We start from the raw sequence: 22,875 nt of genomic DNA, 5'->3' as shown, positions 1-22,875 counted from the left end.
CCGAGCAAATTTATTCTCGCTAAAAAGACTATTCTAACCCCTCCAAACCTCTTTTGTATATAGTCAAGTAAATTTATTCTAAATAAAATGTCGATTCTGCCCTCCCCAGTCTACTCCGAGCCTGTTTCCTGACCCCGGCCTCTGGGATGTAGCGATCATATCTTTCACATTGCATGCTCAGCTCGTTACTTCCTCCACCCACATTCATCTTTCACGGCTTATTTAGGCGATCATCATATCTGCGCAGTTTATGTATCAGGACTTAGGAGTGGAGCAGGTGTCTGTGATCTAAATTCACGGTTCAGGGATGATAATTGGAGGATATGCCCTTCGGTGGTGAGCGCCTTATTTGCCTTCTGTGGAGGTGAGTGATTATAAGTTTATAACAATTATACGTGTGTACGCGCGCTTGTTTCTATTTGACATGCTTGACTGCTCGAGGTATATTTGTTCAGAGCTAATTCGCGCTTGTTTCTATTTGATATGCTTGACTACTTGAGGTATATTTGTTAAGAGCTAATTTTGAATTTAAATTGATTTCATTCTCGCCCGTTAATGATAATAAGACATTGTAGTGTGAAATGTGTTTATCATGTTTCAATTGGAATAAGTGTTAAGATGATATTACATGTGCTATGTATTGGTCCCTATACTTATATAATATATTTATATAATGTTATTCAAAAAATCGATTCCAATACTATCAATTGTGCAAGTAAAATCTGTAATTGTATTCTGTATAAATGCTAATCAATCCCATTCTGTATGATTTTGTACATAGATCAATGTACATAGCACGATCAAGAAGGTCTTATTAAGTATTGCAGGTCCTATGAGATCTACCGTTACTACTTTGAACCACTTTTTTAGTTTCCCTATCTAGTGAGAAGTTTGAAAGAAGGGTTTTGTAATAGGTTAAAAGTAAATTGATTTTTATTGTAAAACTGTAGTTACTTTTAAGTGTACGAGTTTGATATCAAAATTTGTTGGCATATTGTTTACATATTAGTGAATCGTATATTTACAAGACACTACGGACCCATATAGCTGTTCATATTAACCAAAATGAAGGTACACCTAAATAATCCAATAGATTAAGAGCCGTATCTGGAATTGGGGATTTAATCTGATATTTGTACTTAGCAAGTCTATTTCCAGTTGATCATACCATATCATCCAGAAAAGCACATGTCATGACAAGTTTTTTTTATTTGTTCAGCATAAACAAGAAAAAATTAAAAAAAACAAGGAGTAGTGTTTGTACACCAACTTATTTAACTTTGCACAGCAGACAATTTATATTATAAATTTTTGAGTTATATTCATTTTGCACCTCATTATTTTGATTTGAAGCCTATTTCAGTACTCAAACTTTTGAACAAATCACTTGATAACACATGTCTTATGATCTTATATCAAGTTGCAATCCTTTTATAAAATATTACTATAAAATTGTGTTTATATATTAAATTGAGCTCTATCAGAGTTTGTGAGTCGTTAGTTATAGAACACTTTAGTCAGAGGAATCGAAATATTAGAGTCTATCCCTACACTCTGACCAGCTACAAGGACCTATCTTGCACCAGTTTTATGGTTTTCGTTGGTAGGATATTTGCAAGTTTAATAAACAAACCAACCAAACTTTTAAGGTTTATCACCCCTGTTAAAATTATAACTAAAATTGAAATTAAAATTATACTAATATAACTGCCGTTGAGGAGTCAACTGCATGAAGTTTGTCAAGAATGGACTGTAATTGATAATATTCATAAAAAAGCAACTATCCAAAAATTGAAAGTTAAATATGTATAAGGAGATTTATAATAGCCGAAGATTGAAACTTATGTTTTTATAACCATAAAAAACTACCATGCATCCATGATACCATGCAAATTAACAAATTTACAGCTTTTTAATTAAATGACTCGTCTTGTACAACATCTGGTTATCGTCAAACCCTGTGCTATAGTCCTTTTTTATGATATGCTCTTTGCTTCGATGTTCATTTGTGATCATAGATCATCAATATGATCCAATTTTGCCTGTTTGTATCAATTTTATGCGTGTCTGTAATCTTGTATGTGATTATTTGACGTGTTTGAGGTATATATGTGAAGAGCCGATAACACATTTTCTATTTGAATAGACTTCATTGTCACCAGGTAATATTAAGACATTGTAATGTGAAATATATATTTTCCTGTTGTTCCAACTAGTGAAAGTCTCAAGATGGTATTATATGTGCTCTGTATTGGTCTCTCTATTTATATGATCTACTTCAATATATTAAAAATGGACCGAGGACAAATTGAGCCAAAATAATAGTTGTTAAATTACAGGTATAGGCTCAGCAAACCTGAAACATCAGAAATGCCATAGGGTGTTGCAAAGAACGCGTTCATTACATATACGGCCAAAGGTAACTAGGCTAGCTAATACAGAGAGAATAATCATACCTGGCTATCAATTTGAAATATTAACGCTGAATTGATTCTAGAAGGCAGACTCATACAGGTGCTCTAAGTGGAGTGGAATTTACAATTTTAAATCTCTGTCCAACAAAACCATCGGCTTGACCCTCACAGTTTTTGGTCTAGCGGCAAGAACTACATGTTGAAAGGTTGAAGTCGAGTTCGGTGCATTGATGTTAGCAGGAAGTAAAACTGAGAAAGCCTTTGTCAGCCTATAAGGAAATGGTTTAGCTACATCCATCCTCTCTTCCATCTCCAAGATTCATTACCATTTTTAACAAACATTAATATTCACAGGAGGTGCATACATAGGAAACATCTATACGAGTTTAAAAGGCAGCTATGTTTTGAAATAAAACATAATATAAGATAAACACATCTTTTAAATCTCTATTTATTTACTTCCAATACAATTATAGGCCAGGCACAATAAAAATCTAAGATATATGATAAGAGAAGAAAAATCAAACATTACAACTAAAGCACACAAGTAAACAGATAATTTGTAATTGGTTTTTTAGTACACACCAGTAGTTGTGGGATCAGATAGAGAAATCCTCTGAGCATATGAGACTTCAAATTATATTTATTCAGTCATTTCCTATAATAAAGAGTAGATGCATTGGACATCTGCAATGATTAGAAATATGAGATTGTGAAGTAATAAGCTCACAATCTAGTATTACGAGTTTTACGTTATTTCTTCATTTGACTTGTTTTTTTTAATGATTATCTATACGATATAACTAATAATATTTTTTCTGCTTGTTCAGGTTTGACAATGGAGTTTGTGTAATGTAGTGCGTGAAAACTCAACTGGCTTGTTTCAGGAGATTAAGTGAGTATGATGTTAAGACTATCGGGTGTGTATCCGTGACATGTTGGACAATCTGGTAGGCTCGAAAAGGAATTGGTATGGAGGGAAAAAAAATCAGTTGCTACAAAAGTGGTAAATAATGCAATTATTTTCCTTGATACATGGAATCTTGCTCGAACATATGATTCTAATCATCCGGTTGCCGCTACAAATCATGCTGAAGTAGCAGAGCGCTGGTCTAAACTTGAAATTGGTAATATCAAGTTTAATTGTGATGCTGCTATTTTTAGCTCTGAAAGCTGGCCCATGATCATAATTGTGTGTTGTTAGAGACTGCTGCTAATGTCCGTGTAGGGAGAGTGGAACTGCAACTTGCTGAAGCGATTAGTTTAAAGGTGGTTGTGAATTGGATCAAAGATCTCAACATCAATACTTTTGCTGGTGTGCAGACTGATTGTGAGCACACATTCCTTGCTCTCTTCTTCAGGTCTGATTGTTGCGATTGCAAGGCATTATATTACCAAATGTTTCTATGTCTTTTGTAAAATGGCTCGGAAACAGGACAATCAATTAGTCTTCTTGTTCACTACCTGGCCGTAGTCAATGAGGGTTCTGTCCCTATTGAGTTGGAGCCAAACTTGATAGTTGATTTATCTTAATGAAATTGTTCCATTACCTTTCTAGAAAAATATATGTTTCCTTATATCGGTATTAATTACACCTACGTTACAGATGTATGAACTACACTTGACATATGACTGTTAATCTTTCAATTACAGTTTGCACACTCGAAACTATTGTTATATAATGTTCTGAAAGTAAGATTGGTCCAGTAATCAATTTTCCCACGGAAGGGAAAAGCTTATACTATATATATGTTTCACCTAATAAAATCTAAGTGATCGATTTTGGTTCAAATGCCCTACTTTATACTTGCTTTTTTCAGTTTGTGTTATGTAAATATTATTAAATTAAGATAAATTTTTACTAAGTGTGTACTCGCACTATTTTCTCATGCTTATTGCAGTCAATATGACTATATAAACTTATATATGATGATAAACTTGCGGTGTATATTAGAACGCTGGAAGCTAAATAATTGATAGGTAATAACTAAAATTAGCATAACTTAACAATTAACTTCCTAATAGAATTTTCATGACACAGCCATTACTCAGATTACTCTCGACATCTCTTCTAGTGCTGTCATCGAGCCTATACCGGAGAAAAGAGCATGAGATAAAATAAGCAGACACAATGCTTTTTGAGAATCTTACTGGAAAGATAATTCTCATTTTGATGGATAGAATTTGAACAACAATATAGAAAGCTGGGTTGATGTATTTTATTATCAGTTAAAGGTATGCAAAAAAATTATATATTCATTAAATTTATAAAAAATATCATATCTGTCTATGTTTTTAAAAATAATATAATCACAATATAATATTAGTTTTTATACCAGCTCGTGCCTTGCACGGGCATTCATGCTAGTTATAAATAATCTTGTTAGAGCATGTATCATAACTATTAGCAAATGTCATAAAAAAATTTTGTTGGAGTTCTTTTAATTCCGGAAAAAATTGAATTTGAATCTAGACGTTGAAGAATCTGATCTCATCCAACCCTTGCTACCTCTAAATCCTATAACATTTCACGGACTCTAAAGTCTAAAAACATCTGCACACCTCGAAAAAAAAGGAGAAGTTCAAGATGCAAGACAGCAAGAGACGAGGGAGGAAGGAGTTTTAACAGAAAGAGAGAGCGAAGAATAAATACAAGGGAATTAGAATGGTTCATCTGACCGGGTTCACGTCTTGACGTCTTTGAGGTTTGAGGTTTGTAGCTTGAAAATAGGGTTAAAAATGGGGCGGGTTGGGGGCGGGGACTTGATTTCCCAGCCCTGCTCCATATATATTTTTCGTACCCCGTCTCCGCCCCATTCCCCGCGGGATTTATTTTTAATCTCCATCCCCGCCCCAATGGGGATTTAATATAATTTCGTCCCGCCCCGCCCCACCCCACCCCGCCCCTATAATATTACACTTTAAATAATTACTTTGAAATTTAGTAATTTTTCCTTTATAATTTAATAAAAATATACGAGACATGTATATTAAAAGCAAAAAACTAAATATAATAGAAATCAAAGAGACATGTTATACATTGTAAAATTATAGTTTTGTGTATTATAAAATAATAATATTAAATATAATAAATATATTATATTAAATATAATAAATATATTATATTCAATATAATTAGTTGTTTATATTAAATATATGCGGGGCGGGGCGGGGAATCCCCGCGAGAATTCAACAAATATCATACTTGCCCCATATTTTGGCGGGGCAGAAAATCATTCCCCGTCACTATTCCATTCCACATATTAGCAGGGCGAATCTGCCCCATTCGGAGCGGGTTGGGCCGGGTTCCACATTTTTAACCCTACTTGAAAATATATATATTTAAGTAATGAGTTAAACTGTAGTTGAATTACATATTTATTTTGTTAATAATATGAATACAAGATTATTTTTTTTACAAAATAGAATGTTGATGAGAATGTTAATATTACAATTTGTTGGAAAATTTCTATTTTTTGAAAAAGATATTGATAAAAGATATTTTTTTTTTCCCAAAAATATCAAATAAAAATTTACGAGAGTTATAATAATTTATTAGATATTTATTATATTTATGGGGTTGCGTCCCTGATTTTAATGTTTAGAATTATTTTTTTTAACATAAATGTTTAGAATTATTAACAGTGAAGACTGCTTTGACTTTTTTAAAGTTTTGGATTACTGAATTATTAAAATTTGTTTTAATTTTATTTTGAAGCGGTGAGATGGTGTTATCTAAACCAAACCAAACTAAACATACTCGGTATATCCAGTTTAGAGTAGATCCGAGTACGCGGCCTTGTCCCCGCCCTTAAAGCGGTAAGATGGTGTTATCAGTTTTTTTAAATATCAAAAATCTAAAATTTTCTTTTATTGTATCAAATATATTTTAAGGAATCTTTTTAATTATAAATATGAAAAACAAAACTACATTTTTGAGTTTCGACTATGTTGAAGGAATGTTTGTAATAAGCCGGAAAGATTGAATAAATTACTATATTTTTTGTTTTTGAATATATTTGAAAGAAGTATTTAAATATTGGGAAGGACAATATCCAAAATCAAAGTTGCTTTTTCTTTTTCTTTTTTTTAAGTCATCAAATATCTTGGAATTAAGAATTTAAACTATCAAAAAATAATAATTTTTTTATAAATATAACTCAAAGAGTTTGAAATAATAAAATTAATTGAAATTAGAAAAAGAGAAGCCTTAATTCCTTGGCTCTTCTCATATGTAATAACTAGTTGAGAAGCCGCGCGTTGCGACAGTCTATAAAAATTATATTAATGATTCAATATTAATATTTGTAGAATAAAATAATTTTGTGGTGTCTATAAAAACTATATTAACATTTCAAAATTAATATTTATAGGATAAAATAAATTTTATATTATAAAAATCTTGATTTAATACCTATACTAATATATAAAATTGTAAAATTGGACTATAATTCATGGTGAAGAAATAAAAATAAATTTATACAGGTAATTAACAGTTTAAAGCACGACGAATCTTAATTTTATTTGTGTTTTTTTTTGAGTAATTATGTTCTTACAATATTGTCGTCTTCCGCCAATTTTTTTGGATTGATTGTGCCCAAAAAGTCAAATTTAAATCCGTGAGGTTGTAGTATTGAGAGAGAGAGAGAGAGGAGTTTATGTTTAGATTGATCCACAATCTTACGGATATTTATAGGTGCAGAGAGACTTGTGCGCTACTTTTTCTCATAATTAAATAATTAAACAATCTGATACAAAATCAGATTAAAACTTTCAAGCTACTATATTCCGTAAATAATCCAAAACAAAATCAGATTCTGAAACTTGTTTCTAATATACTCGAAACTAAAAAAGGTAGTTCTAATTTTTAATATTTTTCATCCAAAAATTTCAAAAAATTATAAAAATAAAACGGAGCGATGTGAGAGGCGCCATCTACACGCTCCTAGCTTATCCACTATTTTCCTGTATACAAAATAAATCATATAAAAATTAACAACAAAAAACATGTCCGATGAACAAAACAAATATTATAAAAGAATAAGTAACAAACATACATCACCGATAGTTAATTTATTGATATCATCCATCAATATCATGTCAAGACTATATTTCTTTCCCCTGACTGAATTTTTTTGGCTCCCACATAGCGATCTATAATTACTTTTGCTTGCAACAAACTTCATTTTTATTAATACTATATAAACAGCTTTCACTTATCGTTGCAGAAGAACGACACCATCGAGTTAGAAATCAAGCAAGAGGAGGAATTATCACCAGAGAGAGGTAGAGTTGTGGTATATGAGAAAGAGAGGAGGTTGTGTTTTGATGATCCAAAACCCTACAATCTATATTTATAGGTGCAGAGAGACTTGTGTGCTACTATTTTTCATAATTAAATAATCTAAAACAAAATCACATTAAAACTTTCAAACTACTATATTTCATAAATAATCTGAAATTAAATCAGATTTTTGAAATTTGTTTCTAATATACCCGAAACTAAAAAAGGTAGTTCTAATTTTTGATATTTTTCATCCAAAAATTCCAAAAACTTAGAAAAATAGAACGATGTGAGAGGCGCCATCTACACGTCGCTCGCTTCTCCTTTATATATGTATATTGATGATTGATAATTATTAATATGCATCATTAATTAAAAATACAATATTTACATGGAAAGGTAAAAAGGGGTCTGCTAAAACGGGGAAGATCGATCCCCTGTTGAAATCTGATTTACAGAGTAGTAGTACGTTTTACTGTGATTCCCTGTTTTGACTGCGCATCCGGGCTCCCCACGACTGTCTTGCATCATCATGAGCATTACTATTACTATAATTGTAATGGTTGTACATGCTCTTACGCTTCAGCTCTGTGAGTTGAGACTCCCATCTGTTCTTCCATTCACCCATCTCCTCCTCAGCAGCAGCTCCTCCTCTGTTTCTAGCTGAAAAAGCAAAGTGAAAGCCTCTAGACAAATCTCTATCATACAAGGCTCTGGTTTGTGGATCAGATAAGGTCTCGTAAGCTTCTTGCACCAGAATGAATCTCTGAGTGTACTCCTCCGCACGCTCAGCGGGAGACACGTCAGGGTGATATTTTCGAGCCAGCTGCTTATAAGCTTTCTTGATTTCGGACAGGGTCCCACTCTCTGAAATGCCCAGCAGCTCATAAAAACTCCCCGTTTCTTCTTCTGCCGGAGGAGCATATACACTGCTGTTCATAGCTGCCACGCTGCTTGATTTTCTCCAACCGGATGATTTATTCATCGAAATTCCAGGATTTTGTAGGTGGGTATTCAAAGAAACGAAGCTGCGAGATTCGAGGTTTAATTTGTTTGAAGATGGGGAAAGATTCCAGGAGCAGGCTGGAGATTGCTGTAGAGACATCATCAATTTTCTTATCTGTATTTTTTTGTGGATAATAAGATATGACTCGTGACTTGTATGTGAACTGTGAAATGTTGGGGTTGGATATGCATATATATAGTGACAAGCGTAAGTTGTGCTGCGTTTCCTTGAAGTTTACTTTATGCTTTCAAAAATATATGTTGTTTTTTAGTTTCTAGACGTTTCATATTTTCTTTACATCCTAATCCGAATACACGTCAACTCTACATCCCTTGTTCCCGCGACTTACGGTACAATGTTCGCGAATTCCACGGTATGCTTTAAGATATTACTAGCATAAAAGCCCGTGCGAGGCACGGGTCTCTAGTTTATGTCGTGTTTTAAATAATATTGACGTATCGTCGTATTGTTTCGAGCAACCTAATAGCAAATATGAAGATTATATAATATTGACGAATTTTTTATTTTTTTGACAAAATAAGTAGATATGAAAATGTTATATTTGCAACCTAATAGCATTAATAATAATAATTATTATTATAATAATAATAATAAGTATTATATTTTTCAAAAATTTATGTATCAAAAACTACAGCTGAATTGATTTTTCTATATTCAAATTCGTGAGGATATAGAGGTCATCATCATATTATCTACATGTTCAAAATTACATTTGACATGAATGCTGAAATTTTTAGATTTTAAATATATTATTCCTCATTAAAAGTATCTGTAAATTATTGTTAAAAATTATTAAATTATTTCACCTAACATAATATGATTTTGATGAAAACTTGTTCTTGATATATTGAATTACGATATCCTAAATCGTCATTAGAAAAAGATGTGTGGCGTGCATTGTTTTACATTTATTTATTCTTTTTTGAGCGTAGATTTGGCGTATAGTTAAGTGACACATGATGGGGCATATCATCAACACAGTCTTTTTTAGCATATGTTGCACACATTTTGCATAAATAGAAATTTTAACAACTAAAAAGACCAATACCTTATTTTATTATAAAAGTATAATTTCAACTAATAAACTTATAACTGTGCCCAAAACAATTCACACCTTTAATGTGGTTTAACCTTTTAATTTTCATATCAACGGTAAAGTACTTTAATGTCTTAGATTTTTATTGTTAATTTAAACTATTAGAAGATTATTACTTTGATACAATTTGTTATAATATCAGCTTGTTGTTAAATTTTAATTTTTATAGTTAGTTTTCTAAGCTTGATGATCAAGACTTTTCATGATTTTTCATGTAATTGTTATAAATTAGATCTCAAACAACAATTTTCTGGAATTTGAAATAGCAAAAACAGAGCAGATATAAGTCACACCCCATGAAGTTCACAAATACATGAAATATTTCGCTCAATTAGTTGTGTATAGTTAGTTTTCTAAGCTTGATAATCAAGACTTTTAATGATTTTTCATGTAATTGTTATAAATTGGATCTCAAACAATGATATCCTGGAATCTGAAATAGTAAAAACAGAGTAGATATAAGTCACACCCCATGAAGTTCACAAAGACATGAAATATTTAGCTCAATTAGTTGTGTATTTATTTTTTTAGCTTCGTGCAAACTTAAAATTTTAAATAATTTGATACTCGTATTTCTTACGGGTGAGCAATGTAGCATATAATGTTCATTTGTTAAAGATTAATTCAAATATTCTGGATTATGAAAAAAAAAACTATTCTTGTTCTAGTTCTAGTTCCGTTTAATCAGATATTAGTTTTCACCGTATCGCGTCAGAATCTACACATCTTTTTTAGCATGCGTTGCACACATTTTGTATGAACAAAAATTTGAATATACAACAAAAGACTCATACCTTATTTTGTTGTAAAAGTATCAATTAAACTGGTAACCTTATAACAATACCAAAAAAACAAAATTGACACCATGATGCGGTTACTCATTTAATTTTCTTACCAACTATACAATACTCAATGTCTTAGATTTTCGATTATTAATTTAAAATATCAGAGGATTAATACTTTGATCGGTAAGTTATAATATCGACTTATCATGAAATTTCAATTTTTTATCATTACTTTTCTGAATTTGATGATTAAGACTTTTAGTAATTTTTCATGTAATTGTTATAAATCAAATCTCAAACAAATAAATTTTTGGTATTTCAAATAATAAAAGGAGAGTATATATAAGTTATTCCCCTGAAATTCAAAGACATATAATATTCAGCTTCAATAGGTGTGTAGTAATTTTTTATTTTTGTGCGAAGTCACATTATTAAATATTTTGATACTCATATTTATTAGGGGTGAGCAAAGGAGCATATCAGGTCCAGTTGTTAAAGATTATACCAAATATTTCATATTCAGAAAAAATATTCTGATTATAGTTCAGGTTAACCAGATATTTTTTAATCAGATCACGTCGGATTATCCAGTTCTAAATTGATTAGTATTTTTCAGTTTAATTTGTAAGTCGATAATCAATTAGTTTGACTCATTATATTTAACTTTGTAGATTATGTATTGATTATTGGCACTCTAATATAAAAAAACTTATTTTTTTTCACAACTCTATTCTTTTAGCAAGTCTAGTAAATACATTTTACTATTATCTAGTTGACTTTTCATTAACAATATAAAATTCTTCCAAATTGACCTCTGTTCACAAGTTATGGTATTTTAAATCCATATATCATCAAACATTATATCCTTTAGATATACTTTTTTACACCAAATTTAATATTTTTGTCACTATTCTCATATCTATAAAAAAAAATTAGTAACACATCGAATTTTAAATTCATAAGTTTAAAATTAAAAAATAATTTAAACAAGAATATTCTTTCGATTACTTTATTCACATTCTCCAAAATATTGTGATCTCATTACAAATCATCTTTTATAATAAAATAATTAATATGACACAATACTTATTGAAAATCCTGTAATTTTTTCTTTAAAAGATGTAAGTTCCAGTTTAATATGTGCTTACTTAATTACTTGTATTTAACATAATATGATATATATTTCACTATTTCTCTTTAGTAAATTTATTCGTCATAAATTCAATTTTTTAATAAAATCAAAATGAATTGAATCTGGGTAAACGGGTGCACAAAGTACATGTTTGGTTACAACTACTTCCGGCTTCTTTTTCAAAAAAGTCGCCTTCTATTTTTCTTGACCCATTTGTATAAAAAGGCAGAAGCATTTATAAGAATTTATGAATGCTAACCTTTGTTTCAGGACTTCTACTTCTTTCCCGAGCAGTTTAATCACTTATAAGTCTTTACTTTAAGCAGGAATCACTTTTTTTAAGTTTACCCGAACGGACCTACAAATTTTTAATCTGGATTGGATTTGGATTTATCAATAAAATCCCATATATAAATATCCAGTTTGATCATTTTTGTGTTAACCCCTAGTTTTTATGCACATTCCTGAATTTATTGATATAAAGTTTTTCTGAGTGACCTTTATCTAGATTGTGGTAATATTGTTAATAATATTTTTCCGAGTCAGCAGTCTATTTGTTAGAAATTGCATATGAGAAACAAATTGTATAAGCACGTGTGTGATATGATAGTTTGATGAAAAAAATTATTTGTTAAGATATTGTGAGCGCATAATCTAGATTTTTTTTTAAAAAAAGTTGTCACAATATCGTTTAAATTAATCAATGTGCAAATTTAGAATCGTCTCTTACAATAGTTGACATTGGATCCGGCCTTAGACCACTTTCGACTAAATTTGATGCACATTTTAGGATATGCTTAAATATTAAAACTACTCCAAATACATTTGATCAAATATGAGTGTTTTAATATCAATCTTGGTACTTGTTTCAACTATTAGTTGAGATCTGAAATCATTCATTTTTTATTCGAATATGAATTATATTTGTTTTTAGAAATCTAGCTCATGGTTTGAGCCCGAACACTCAGATTTTTTTTTCAATTCTAAGTTTATTGACGCATTTAATTAATTAATAAATATTAATTTATCATGCAAAGAATATATGAGTCTTGATTGAAACAATAATTTGACCTCAAATAAATATTATATTGTAGATAATATAAATAACATAGTATTAACGTACCTAGTTAATGTGTTTCACTAAAAACTAAATGCTAGTATTAACTTACCTAGTTTATGGGTTTCACTAAAAGGCTAAGTGTTTGTCTAGTCTAAATGGTATGAATGGTTTGTATGTATTGACGAGGTTATGGGTTCAATTCTTTGGAAAAACATTTTTTTTTATATATGAGTGAAAGTTAGGTTCGGAGTTAGGCTCAGGTTCGGAGGTAGGTAATTTATTTGCTCAGGAGGGAGGCTTGACACGAACCTGTTGGGCTACTATATATATAAGTAGATAGACTAGTATTAACTTACCTAGTTTATGGGTTTCACTAAAAGGCTAAGTGTTTGTCTAGTCTAAATGGTATGGATGGTTTGTATGTATTGACGAGGTTATGGGTTCAATTCTTTGGAAAAACATTTTTTTTATATATGAGTGAAAGTTAGGTTCGGAGTTAGGCTCAGGTTCGGAGGTAGGTAATTTATTTGCTCAGGAGGGAGGTTTGACAAGTACCTGTTCTGCTATAATATATATAAGTAGATTTTTGGAAGTGGGGGCCACCGGATTAAATATACCTCCAAAACTTGTGCTTTGGATTTTAGCTTTGGCCTGTTTGGGAATTAGCAGTTAGCGGATTGGATTAGATGTTTTGCCTAACTGATTGAATTAGATGTTTTGACTAGCGGTTTGGATTAGCTGTTTTTCGTAAAACTATTTGGTAAATAGCTGATTGATTAGCTTTTTCTGACACAAACCAAAACCTCTAATCCAAAAAGCTCCTCAAAATAATTTTTTCAAAATTAACTTTTTGACTGAAACTTCTATTTCAATCCGCTAACTACCAAACACTAAAATTAGCGGATTCTAGTGGTCAAATCTCTAAACCATCTCAAACCTCTAATTTTTGCCCAAAGCTCTAACTTCCAAACATGGCTTTTGTAGTACATTGTAGCGTTAAATGCGTACAATTAGTTATAAAATTTTGGAACTATATACTAATAAAATGAGGTGTCTTAGAGGTCGTTTAGTTCAAGTTTTCTTGATACCATGTATGGGTTTTGTTCATTCCAAACTCATACCATACCTGGTGTTTGGTTGAGAATTTGTTTCATTAAACCCATTCCTCAAACCCACAAAGTATGAGAATTTCATAACCAAGGGGGGAGGTGGGTATGAAACCTGTATTTCATGAATCAAATTTTTTTCCTTTCATATTCGTTATTATTTATATCATTTCATGCAAATTATTAACACAAAATGAAATTAATGACTAAAAAATGTATATAAATATTAATGATATTTTAAATTAATTACAATTAATAACTCATATATATTATAATTCAACCATATTGATACCACCACTCAACCAAACACCTGATATCAGAAACGATACCTTAACCCCATAAGAGCTTAACCCGATTCCTCATTCCAACCACATACCCTCTCTTCAACCAAACGACCCCTTGACTAGTTTTATTAATTTATATATAAGTATTATTTCAATCAAAACTCTCCAGGTGATGATTCTGGGAATGCTATATCAAGTTTGGTTCTCATGCTAAAAAAATTTGAGCATATAATAAAGGAAATTTATCAACTATACTCTTTTTTAACAAAGTAATTGCATTTATACGGTGTTCTTATAGTTATTGCAGATGTACGTCTTCATCAAACCGAATATCAAAAGTTTGCAGATATACGATGTCCTTAGTCACTCTTATCTCCTTCCCTCTCTCTTCTTGTTCTCTCCTTTTCTTTCTCTTTAGTTTTACAACTCGTGCACCAAATCATCGTACTAATCTCACATCTTTGTTAATTCTCGCTCGTTCCCTCCGCCGCTGGAGAATTGAGTATTTCCCCGTCGACGGTCATGGTGAGATGAACTTTGCTTTGCACACCGCGGTCCGATCAAATCGCTGATGGTACAATTTATAAAATATGTGCTGGATTATAGATAAGGATTGATCGAAAACCTAGCTTGTCATCACAGTGAATTTAGGTCCATTGCTATTTGCAGATGATTGATGGCTGTGATTTTTAATCTGTTTTTAGTTGATTTTATGATTACTTTTGTGATATTAATGTTGGCCTCGCAGGGACACTATTTTTGTCGTTTACAACCATTTGCAACTTATTATATAGGTAACTTTTTAAATAGATTTTTTAGAAGTTACATTCGTGGTTGCATATGTGGTTGATAGCAGTTGCAGATATGATTGCATATGCAAACATCGAATTTTTGCAAATATTTTTTGAAATATAGTATTTTTGCAATTTGTTTCAAAAAGTGACAGTATTTTTGCAAAAATTATTTTAGACTTGGGTATTTATGAGAAGAGCCCTATAATAAATATTCTATTTTTTATTAATTTATTAATAATGTATTAAGCTTAATTTTAATTTTTTTATGGGCAGAAAATAGGCGCTATTTTTGGTGAGTCTTGTGATTGATTCTAATTTCGTTTAGTATCTTGATGATCAAAATTTCAAATTTATAATGTAGTAGCTAAATAGTAATAATTTTTTAAATGATTAAGGGCCACTTTCTTAAAAAAAACAAGCACCTATTTTTCAAATAAAACTCACTTTCACGACAGATAATTTACTACTTCTTTCAAGGAAATTGATTACTAAACATATTTTTTAATAATTTAAATATTGTTTTGACCATCTTAAAATGACAGTCACTAAAATATTAAATTTGATAAACTTTATTACTATTTTATCATTTATGCTATCTAATACTTGAGCTACTAAATTTAAGGGGATTTTTCATAAATACTCAAGTGAAAACTTGTTTTTGCAAAAATACACTATGTTTTTTAAATAATTTGCAAAAATACTATACTTACGAAAATATTTGCAAAAATAACGCAGGCAACTCGTTGCAACCACATGTGCAACCCCTACTGTGTCAATTAACAAAAGTTGCATCTGATTGCATAACTTCTCCGAGGCCAATTAACAAAATTGCATCTGGTTGCATCTAGTTGCAGACCGTATATTTACAAATATTTTTTTAAAGAATTAGTATTTTTGTAATTTTTTTAAAAGATAGTAAAATTGAAAAAAAAGTTAGAAAAAGTGGTATTTTTGATGAATTCCCTAAATTTTTTGTAGTGCGAGTGGCACTGTGCACTGTGCAGGTAGTGTGGCTGGCTATTGCTGACTTTTCTGACTTCGACATCGATTTAGACAGAAGTCCGCAGCAAGAAAGCAAACCACTGCATTCTGTGTTCCATTTTAATCTTTTTGACACTATATAACATAAAATAATAATAATTATGCTAAACAATTTTTTTAAATTTTATACTAAATTAAGCTTTAGATTCTAAATTTTTATATGATATAAACCTTATAAAAAACATAAAATAATAATAATTATGTTAAACAATTTTTTTTAAATTTTATACTAAATTAAGTTTTAGATTCTAAATTTTTATATGATATAAACCTTATAAAAAACAATTATATTTAGATCCGGATTTTTAACACTTTAAAAAACAATTGTATACGTTATATTTTGACATCTTTTTTAGACTTTCTTAAAATATAATTTCGCAATATTTTTTTCCTTGTATTCAAATTTCTATTAAATTTTTTTATATAATATTATAAAACAATACTTTATTGGAATTTAAAAACTAACTCACCAAAATCAGAAAAAGCAGCCTGCAACAACTCTTTAATCAGAAAAATTAACTTGAAGTAACTGTAGTCGGTACTATATTAAGCGGGTGTTTGGCCCCCCTTATAAGTTGGACTTCTCGACTTATAAGTTAGAAGCACTTATTTCGTACCGTTTGTGTAAGAAGTCAAGAAACACTTAAAAAAAGTTAGGAATGCTAGCTTTTGTTTCAGGGCTTCTACTTATTTCCCAAACACTTTAATCACTTATAAGTCTTATCTTGCTTCTAACTTCTACTCCACTTATTTATTTTAAGTAATAAGCACTTATTTTAAGCCCACCCAAACGGCCCCTAAATCTAATCAACATAAAGTTGAGTGTTTACATGTATACACTATTACACCATGTATTTGTTTCGTGAATTGCACCAAAAACATGGCAACTTGCATGCTACTAGTTGCCTACCTCTTGTCTTCTTTTTCTTCATATTCAGATCGAATGCGATGAACCTACTGTCACAACCCACAATTCTACTATTTAAATAAATATTAAATAAATGTGTCTTTTCACTTGATTCGTTTATGTAAAAGGAGCAAAAAGACAATATTAAATAAATACTGTCTCAAAATTTTTGCTTCTCTCCAAATACTTTGTTAACTTATTTAATTCTCACTTTTTATTCACTTCCTTACTTTAAAACTTAAGCACTTGAATTATTTTTTTAAGCCTCTATAGTCTATATCTCTTTCTTACTTTAAGGAGTTGAATTCATTTTTTTTAAATTTACCCAAATCGCCTCTATATCTCTCGATTTTTTTTATTTAATATTTATAATATATCATTAAAATTAAAATAACAAACTTTTCTTTAATCAATTGACCGAAGTTTTAATTTTTGATCTGCACGTTGAGCAAAATTTATACCTTTGCTTAATAAGTTAACAGGTGTACTATTAGAGCCCTAATCCAGAAAATGTACTAGTATGAAAATAGCAGCATAATGCGAAGTCAAATAGCATGTAAATTGCCCAATGTCATCATCATTCTCATTTGGAAAAACAGGAGGATCTTTGTAAGAACACAGATCAACTGGATTGGATTTGTGATATTAAAGAAGTGATTCAGTTTTAGCAACAAGATAAAAGGCAAGACACAAGTAGAGATCTAGTGATCGTTCGTTTATAGCAGCGATGTAAATCCTGATACGAACACAGAAAACAGCCTGTTGATTGTTAGGGTTCCACGATTATTTTGCCCGTAGCATGGCCATCGATGCTCTTAGCCCAAGCATCCTCAGCCTTGTTTAATGGATGCCTAGAGTCTACTACAGTTTTAAGCTTCCCTTCCTTGACCAACTTTACAAGGTACGCCAGGTTTTTCCCCTTGGGGATTAGAAGCAGAGGCACTATTTGCTTCCTGGAGAAAGTTATTTTGCCCCTAAAGAATCTCCACATGGTGGCAGGACCAGGTGTGACGTCAATAACCTTCCCCTTAGAGCTCAGTTGGGGCTCGAAAGTAGACCAAGGAATACCTGCGGCACAGTGGATCACAACATCATATTTCAGGCCTGACGGACTTTTCAGAGCTGCTCCATCTGCCGTCTTGTAGTCTAGAACCTCATCAGCACCCAGAGTCTTGACCAGATCCATGTTACGAGCACCACAAGTGGCTGTCACGTGTGTGTTCCCAAGCTTTGCAAGCTGAAGAGCATACAATCCAACGCCTCCTGAGGCAGCCGTAATAAGAATATTGGCTAGCGGACCACTCGCATCAAGCTTTATTCCAGCAGAGTAGGTGAGAGCCTGATGGGCAGTAAGACCTGCAATAGGTAAGCCAGCACCTTCTGCAGCAGATACTTCAGGTGGCCTAAAAACTGTCAGATTTTTATTCGCCACAGCATACTCAGCTAAACCACCACCTCTGCCCTGCCATTACATTCCATAAAGCCCAAGACATATCAGCTACTATATTTGTTTTTCAGAAACAGGCATCAACTGCTCATTGGGCAGATCTATCTATCATTTTGTAGAAAATCTACCATCAATTGTTTCTCATAAACATAAACAGTCAAGTAATTACGTAACAGATAGAGAGATATGGTCTGCACTAACCAAGACCACTAGATTGTTGTACATTTCACGGTATTAAGTTTAAACACAAGACTCATGACACTTACAAAAATGCTGAGCATCGCCACAACTTTATCACCTGCTTTGAAGTTTTTTACCCCAGCTCCGGTCTCAACCACCTCTCCTGCCACATCTGTCACTGTCGTGCCAGCAAAAAAAGCAAGTCTACTGAACAGCAGAAAAGGCCAATATTTAACACATCCAGTACCAAAATTTATTCAAATTAATTTTCAAACAGAAATCTGCAATAGAAAGATGCATCACAGTGTGATGAAAAAGCCAAAAATGAAAGGCCGGCAGTAACTCTGTAAATTTTCGGCACATTATATTGTTCATCATTGCTACATAGTATCATGGCAGCTATGAGCTATCCAAGCTGACAAAATATGTCACAAGCAATTCATGTATCGTTCACTAATAAAAATCACCTACGTTATTGAGATAATTAAAAGATAACAATAGTTAATCAGAGTCGATAAAATCATATCATATCCAAAACCGCAGTTGAATCAATATGTTGAGTAACATATTAATCTTTGAAGATTTCTTATATTTTGGCTGGAAGGAGAACTTACGGGATAGAACAAGTGACGGTGTTGTAATAAGAAAAGTTTACACATACTAGACTTACATGGTATATTAGGAAAATGGAAGGGTAAAAATGGCCGCAGCTCGCCTTTCTGCATCTTCCAATCAACTGGATTAATGCTTGCAGCTTCTAATTTTAGCAAGACCTCATGTTTCGTTGGAGTGGGAATAGAAATTTCAACATGCTGGAACAGCGGAAAATTAAACAAATTATTACTTGATTCAAACGAAACAGAATTCATCTAGAATCTGCGCAAAACCTCATATTTGCGCAGACTGTGAAGATGCCCCTTTTTCTTAGGTTCTTGAATACAAGAATTATACATCAACATATAAAGAATCAAAACATGTAAAGAAAATTGTATATAGATGACTACATTTAGAGCAGGAGGACCGCCGCCGTAAGCTAAGTACTGGATGGCCTTCATAGTAGTTTCAGCCATACCCAAACTACACTTGCTATAAAATTTGAAAAAGTAAAAAGAGAGACTTTTTATAGATCAAAAAGAAAACAGCAGACAAGTCCAAGGTAATTAGGAGAATGATATTCACACCATAGCCTTACGTTCGGGGAATGTTGCTGTTTTATATATTCACCAGTCACCATCCTCATATCCTTCTTTTCACCAGCACTGCATTGAACTTATCGATGTTGTCACATACTTTATAATATAATCGTTTAAATTATGCTCTGTTTTATCTTTGTATCCTGCTTAACGAAAGAAGATAAAACAGAGTGCTGTTCAAATGGACGTCAAATGATTGTAACACAAGATGACAGTAATATATAATGGACAGAACGTCAAAAACTCAAAAGTTTATTTCAAAATGTATCATCAAATTAAGAGAGAAAAGGTATTGCATAATGGGGGAACATCCAATTTATCTTCAGTTCCGAAGCCAATAAACATGAGGACCGCCGCCAAGTACATATTTCAAATATCTTTATTTACTCACTATAGATATCGTATTGTTTAAGAGAGCTACATGAAATTCAATGCTCAATGATGATCTTCCCAACAGCATGGCCACTCAGGCTCCTACCCCATGCCTCTTCAGCTTTGCTAAAGGGATACTTGGAGTCGATGACTGTTTTAAGTTTTCCTTGTTCCACTAGCTTTACAAGATATTCCAAGTTGTCAGCTTTGCAGTTCACCAGAAAGGGCACAACTATCTTCTTAGAGAAGGTTAGCTTCTTCAGGGCAAAATTAGCAAAGGTCCCGGCACCAGGGGTCATATCTACAACCTTCCCGTGCTCACTTAAATTAGGCTCAAAAGTAGTCCAACGAATACCTGTGGTACAATTGATAACAGCGTCATATTTCTTGCCTGAAGGGCTCTTCACAGCGGCTCCTTCCGGGGTCTTGTAGTCAATAACCTCGTCAGCGCCTAGGCTCTTTACGAAATCAAAGTTGCGGGCTCCACAAGTAGCAGTTACATGTATGTTTCCTAACTTTGCCAGTTGGACAGCATAATGACCAACACCACCTGAAGCAGCTGTTACAAGGATGTTAGCTTTTGGTCCACTCTTATCGACCTTGAGTCCTGCAGATTCGGTGATGGTCTGTAGAGCTGTAATTCCAGCAGTAACTAAAGCAGCAGCTTCGGCAGCTGATACTTGAGGGGGCCTTGCAACAGTCAAACTTTCCTTGGTCACTGCATACTCAGCTAGTCCACCTCCACTCTGTCAAATCAAATCAATACTTAACAAAACATGATAAACCTAAAATACAAGGACAAGGATCCAATATTATTGAATTTCTCATCGGGCTTATCTCAAATATAAAAACACCCGCAAGCTAGTCTACCAAAAGAAAACATCCGTGATAAGCAAAAACACAACTAAATGAACCAACTTGTAAATCATACCACATCATTAAGCTTAGCAACAACTTTGTCACCAGTTTTAAAGTTTTTGACGTCAGATCCAAGGTCGACTATCTCCCCTGCTATATCAGTAACTGTAGAAACCAAGATTATCATATTAAAATCTTTAGATATAAAACCCAAAGTAGGTCATACGAGTCAAAATTAACCACAGGGACAACTGTTGTGGAGTTTCAAAAGAGGTGAGACTGTATTGATTGACTTTTAGAGCAGCAAGTAGACTGAGCATTGATGCAAATGAAGCTGGTTACCGGGGATGAAGGGAAATCTGCGAGGTAGGAGTGGACGCAAAAGCCCATTCTGCACTTTGCAATCTATTGGATTTATGCTTGATGCTTCCACTTTAATGAGAACCTCGTCATTCTTAGGACTAGGAAGAGGAGCTTCAACATGCTGAATCATACATCACAAAACCTCAGTAAATATGGTACTTGCATTTTGTTTTAGTCGAACCAGTCTCTCTCACGAACCTCACACTGATATCATGTCAAGTGACCAATTCTCGAAAAATCTCGAGATATTGGGATTTGGGAAGAGGGCTTACCAGTAATAGTAATATATTCTAACAGTTACTGCTTTTAATAATCTTAAAACAAGAAGATGAATGAAGGAATGTGGAAAATAATAAAATGTTTATATACCTTCAAAGCAGAAGCACCCCCACCATAGCTATCGTACCAAACAGCTTGCATGAGATTAGCAGAAGCCATTCCTATATATTTTCAAGTGCCTTCTCTAAGAGTCTAATATATACTGCGGCTTTTGGGTGTAATTGTAGATGTTATTAGACGCTTCCTTTGACAAGCTGCTAACAAATTACGCACTGGGGTATCTCAATTCTCAATTCATAATTGGCGTGCGCCTTGGATCTCATGCAATCTAAAACTTCCTCATTTTTCATCTCCTGATTCATACCGGAGTCGTAAGCAGCCGCCGGCTCTGACGGACAGCTTGGATCATATATGTCCTCTGTCAATTTATTAGATTCCATTTGATGCAACAATATAGTCACTATCAAATTACAACTATTATAAATTCATTTTTAACTTATAATCTACTATATTCAGGATGAACAGGATTTCGAATCTTTAATTATCATCACCAACACACAAAATGTACATTTCATATCAAATTTTTTCAAACATAATTATATTTTATGTACTCTGACAAATAAATTATTATATTCATGTGTATAAACAACTTAATTCAGTAATCAGTCTTGTCCGTGGATCTTGACTTGTTTTGTTTAAACTCAAACATGTTCACAAAAAACATGTTTGAACTTGAGTGCTCGGCTCATTAGTATTTGTCAAAATCTTGAGTGCAGTTTGCTATTTTTTGAGCACGGACACTTATTTTATGTAATATAATTGCTCGTCTTAGTTTGTCAGATTAAATTAATTTAAGATCGGTTGAGCTTGTGAACAATCTATTTACCTGCTAATTTCCGCAGGTCAAAATTTTGAACTGAAACTGAAGTCTGTATAAAGGTCATAGTATTTCATAGGAATATTTGACTAAATTCATTAGTTGAACATTCTTAACAACTGTACCAACCATACAATTGAAATCGGGAGCTCCAGGTGTAACTATTCTGGGAGTTGGAATTTTTGGTGGATTTTAGACTGAATTGAAATCTACGTGTATAAGCGGCTACCAACTGCTCCAGAAGTAACTACTTTCAACAGAATTTTTAAAACAACTTTGATGTAATATGACCTTACTCAACACATGTATAAACTCGTCCTGGTACTTGCATCATACTACTGTGGAAATGACAGCTCCAGAACTCTTTTATCTTGAG

The 22,875-nt window shown here is 32.3% G+C and overlaps 3 protein-coding genes and 1 long non-coding RNA gene across 7 annotated transcripts; 1 reads left to right on the top strand and 3 right to left on the bottom strand.

Annotated features, from left to right (window-relative positions):
- Window positions 1-74: 74 nt before the first annotated feature.
- LOC108197665 (uncharacterized) lies at window positions 75-3,977 on the top strand. 3 transcript variants are annotated; one of them, XR_001802057.2, is made up of 4 exons: window positions 91-364; window positions 2,340-2,419; window positions 2,498-2,696; window positions 3,245-3,977. It is a non-coding gene; the product is annotated as an uncharacterized LOC108197665 (long non-coding RNA). The 3 variants fall into 3 exon arrangements; XR_010289913.1 differs by lacking the exon at window positions 2,498-2,696 and having other exon boundaries at window positions 94-364; XR_010289912.1 differs by lacking the exons at window positions 2,340-2,419; window positions 2,498-2,696 and having other exon boundaries at window positions 75-364.
- Window positions 3,978-8,170: 4,193 nt separating this feature from the next.
- Window positions 8,171-8,683, bottom strand: LOC108212822 (chaperone protein dnaJ 20, chloroplastic). Its single transcript, XM_017384538.2, has one exon. The coding sequence runs from the start codon at window positions 8,681-8,683 to the stop codon at window positions 8,171-8,173; it is 513 nt and encodes a 170-aa protein (XP_017240027.2).
- Window positions 8,684-17,536: 8,853 nt separating this feature from the next.
- LOC108205330 (chloroplast envelope quinone oxidoreductase homolog) lies at window positions 17,537-19,938 on the bottom strand. 2 transcript variants are annotated; one of them, XM_017375252.2, is made up of 4 exons: window positions 19,750-19,938; window positions 19,228-19,369; window positions 18,644-18,735; window positions 17,537-18,392 (listed from the first exon to the last, which is right to left on the bottom strand). In XM_017375252.2, the coding sequence occupies exons 1-4, from the start codon at window positions 19,795-19,797 to the stop codon at window positions 17,700-17,702; spliced, it is 975 nt and encodes a 324-aa protein (XP_017230741.1). In that variant the 5' UTR covers window positions 19,798-19,938; the 3' UTR covers window positions 17,537-17,699. The 2 variants fall into 2 exon arrangements, with proteins under 2 accessions (XP_017230741.1, XP_017230740.1); XM_017375251.2 differs by lacking the exon at window positions 19,750-19,938 and adding an exon at window positions 19,562-19,743.
- A 48-nt stretch (window positions 19,939-19,986) lies between these two features.
- On the bottom strand, window positions 19,987-21,861 carry LOC108205329 (chloroplast envelope quinone oxidoreductase homolog). The gene is made up of 4 exons (XM_017375250.2): window positions 21,713-21,861; window positions 21,323-21,464; window positions 21,054-21,145; window positions 19,987-20,868 (listed from the first exon to the last, which is right to left on the bottom strand). The coding sequence occupies exons 1-4, from the start codon at window positions 21,779-21,781 to the stop codon at window positions 20,179-20,181; spliced, it is 993 nt and encodes a 330-aa protein (XP_017230739.1). The 5' UTR covers window positions 21,782-21,861; the 3' UTR covers window positions 19,987-20,178.
- Between the last annotated feature and the right edge of the window lie 1,014 nt (window positions 21,862-22,875).

The sequence above is a fragment of the Daucus carota genome, chromosome 1 (genome assembly GCF_001625215.2).
Source record: "Daucus carota subsp. sativus chromosome 1, DH1 v3.0, whole genome shotgun sequence".
NCBI lineage: Eukaryota > Viridiplantae > Streptophyta > Magnoliopsida > Apiales > Apiaceae > Daucus > Daucus carota.
This window is presented reverse-complemented; position numbering and strand designations above follow the sequence as displayed.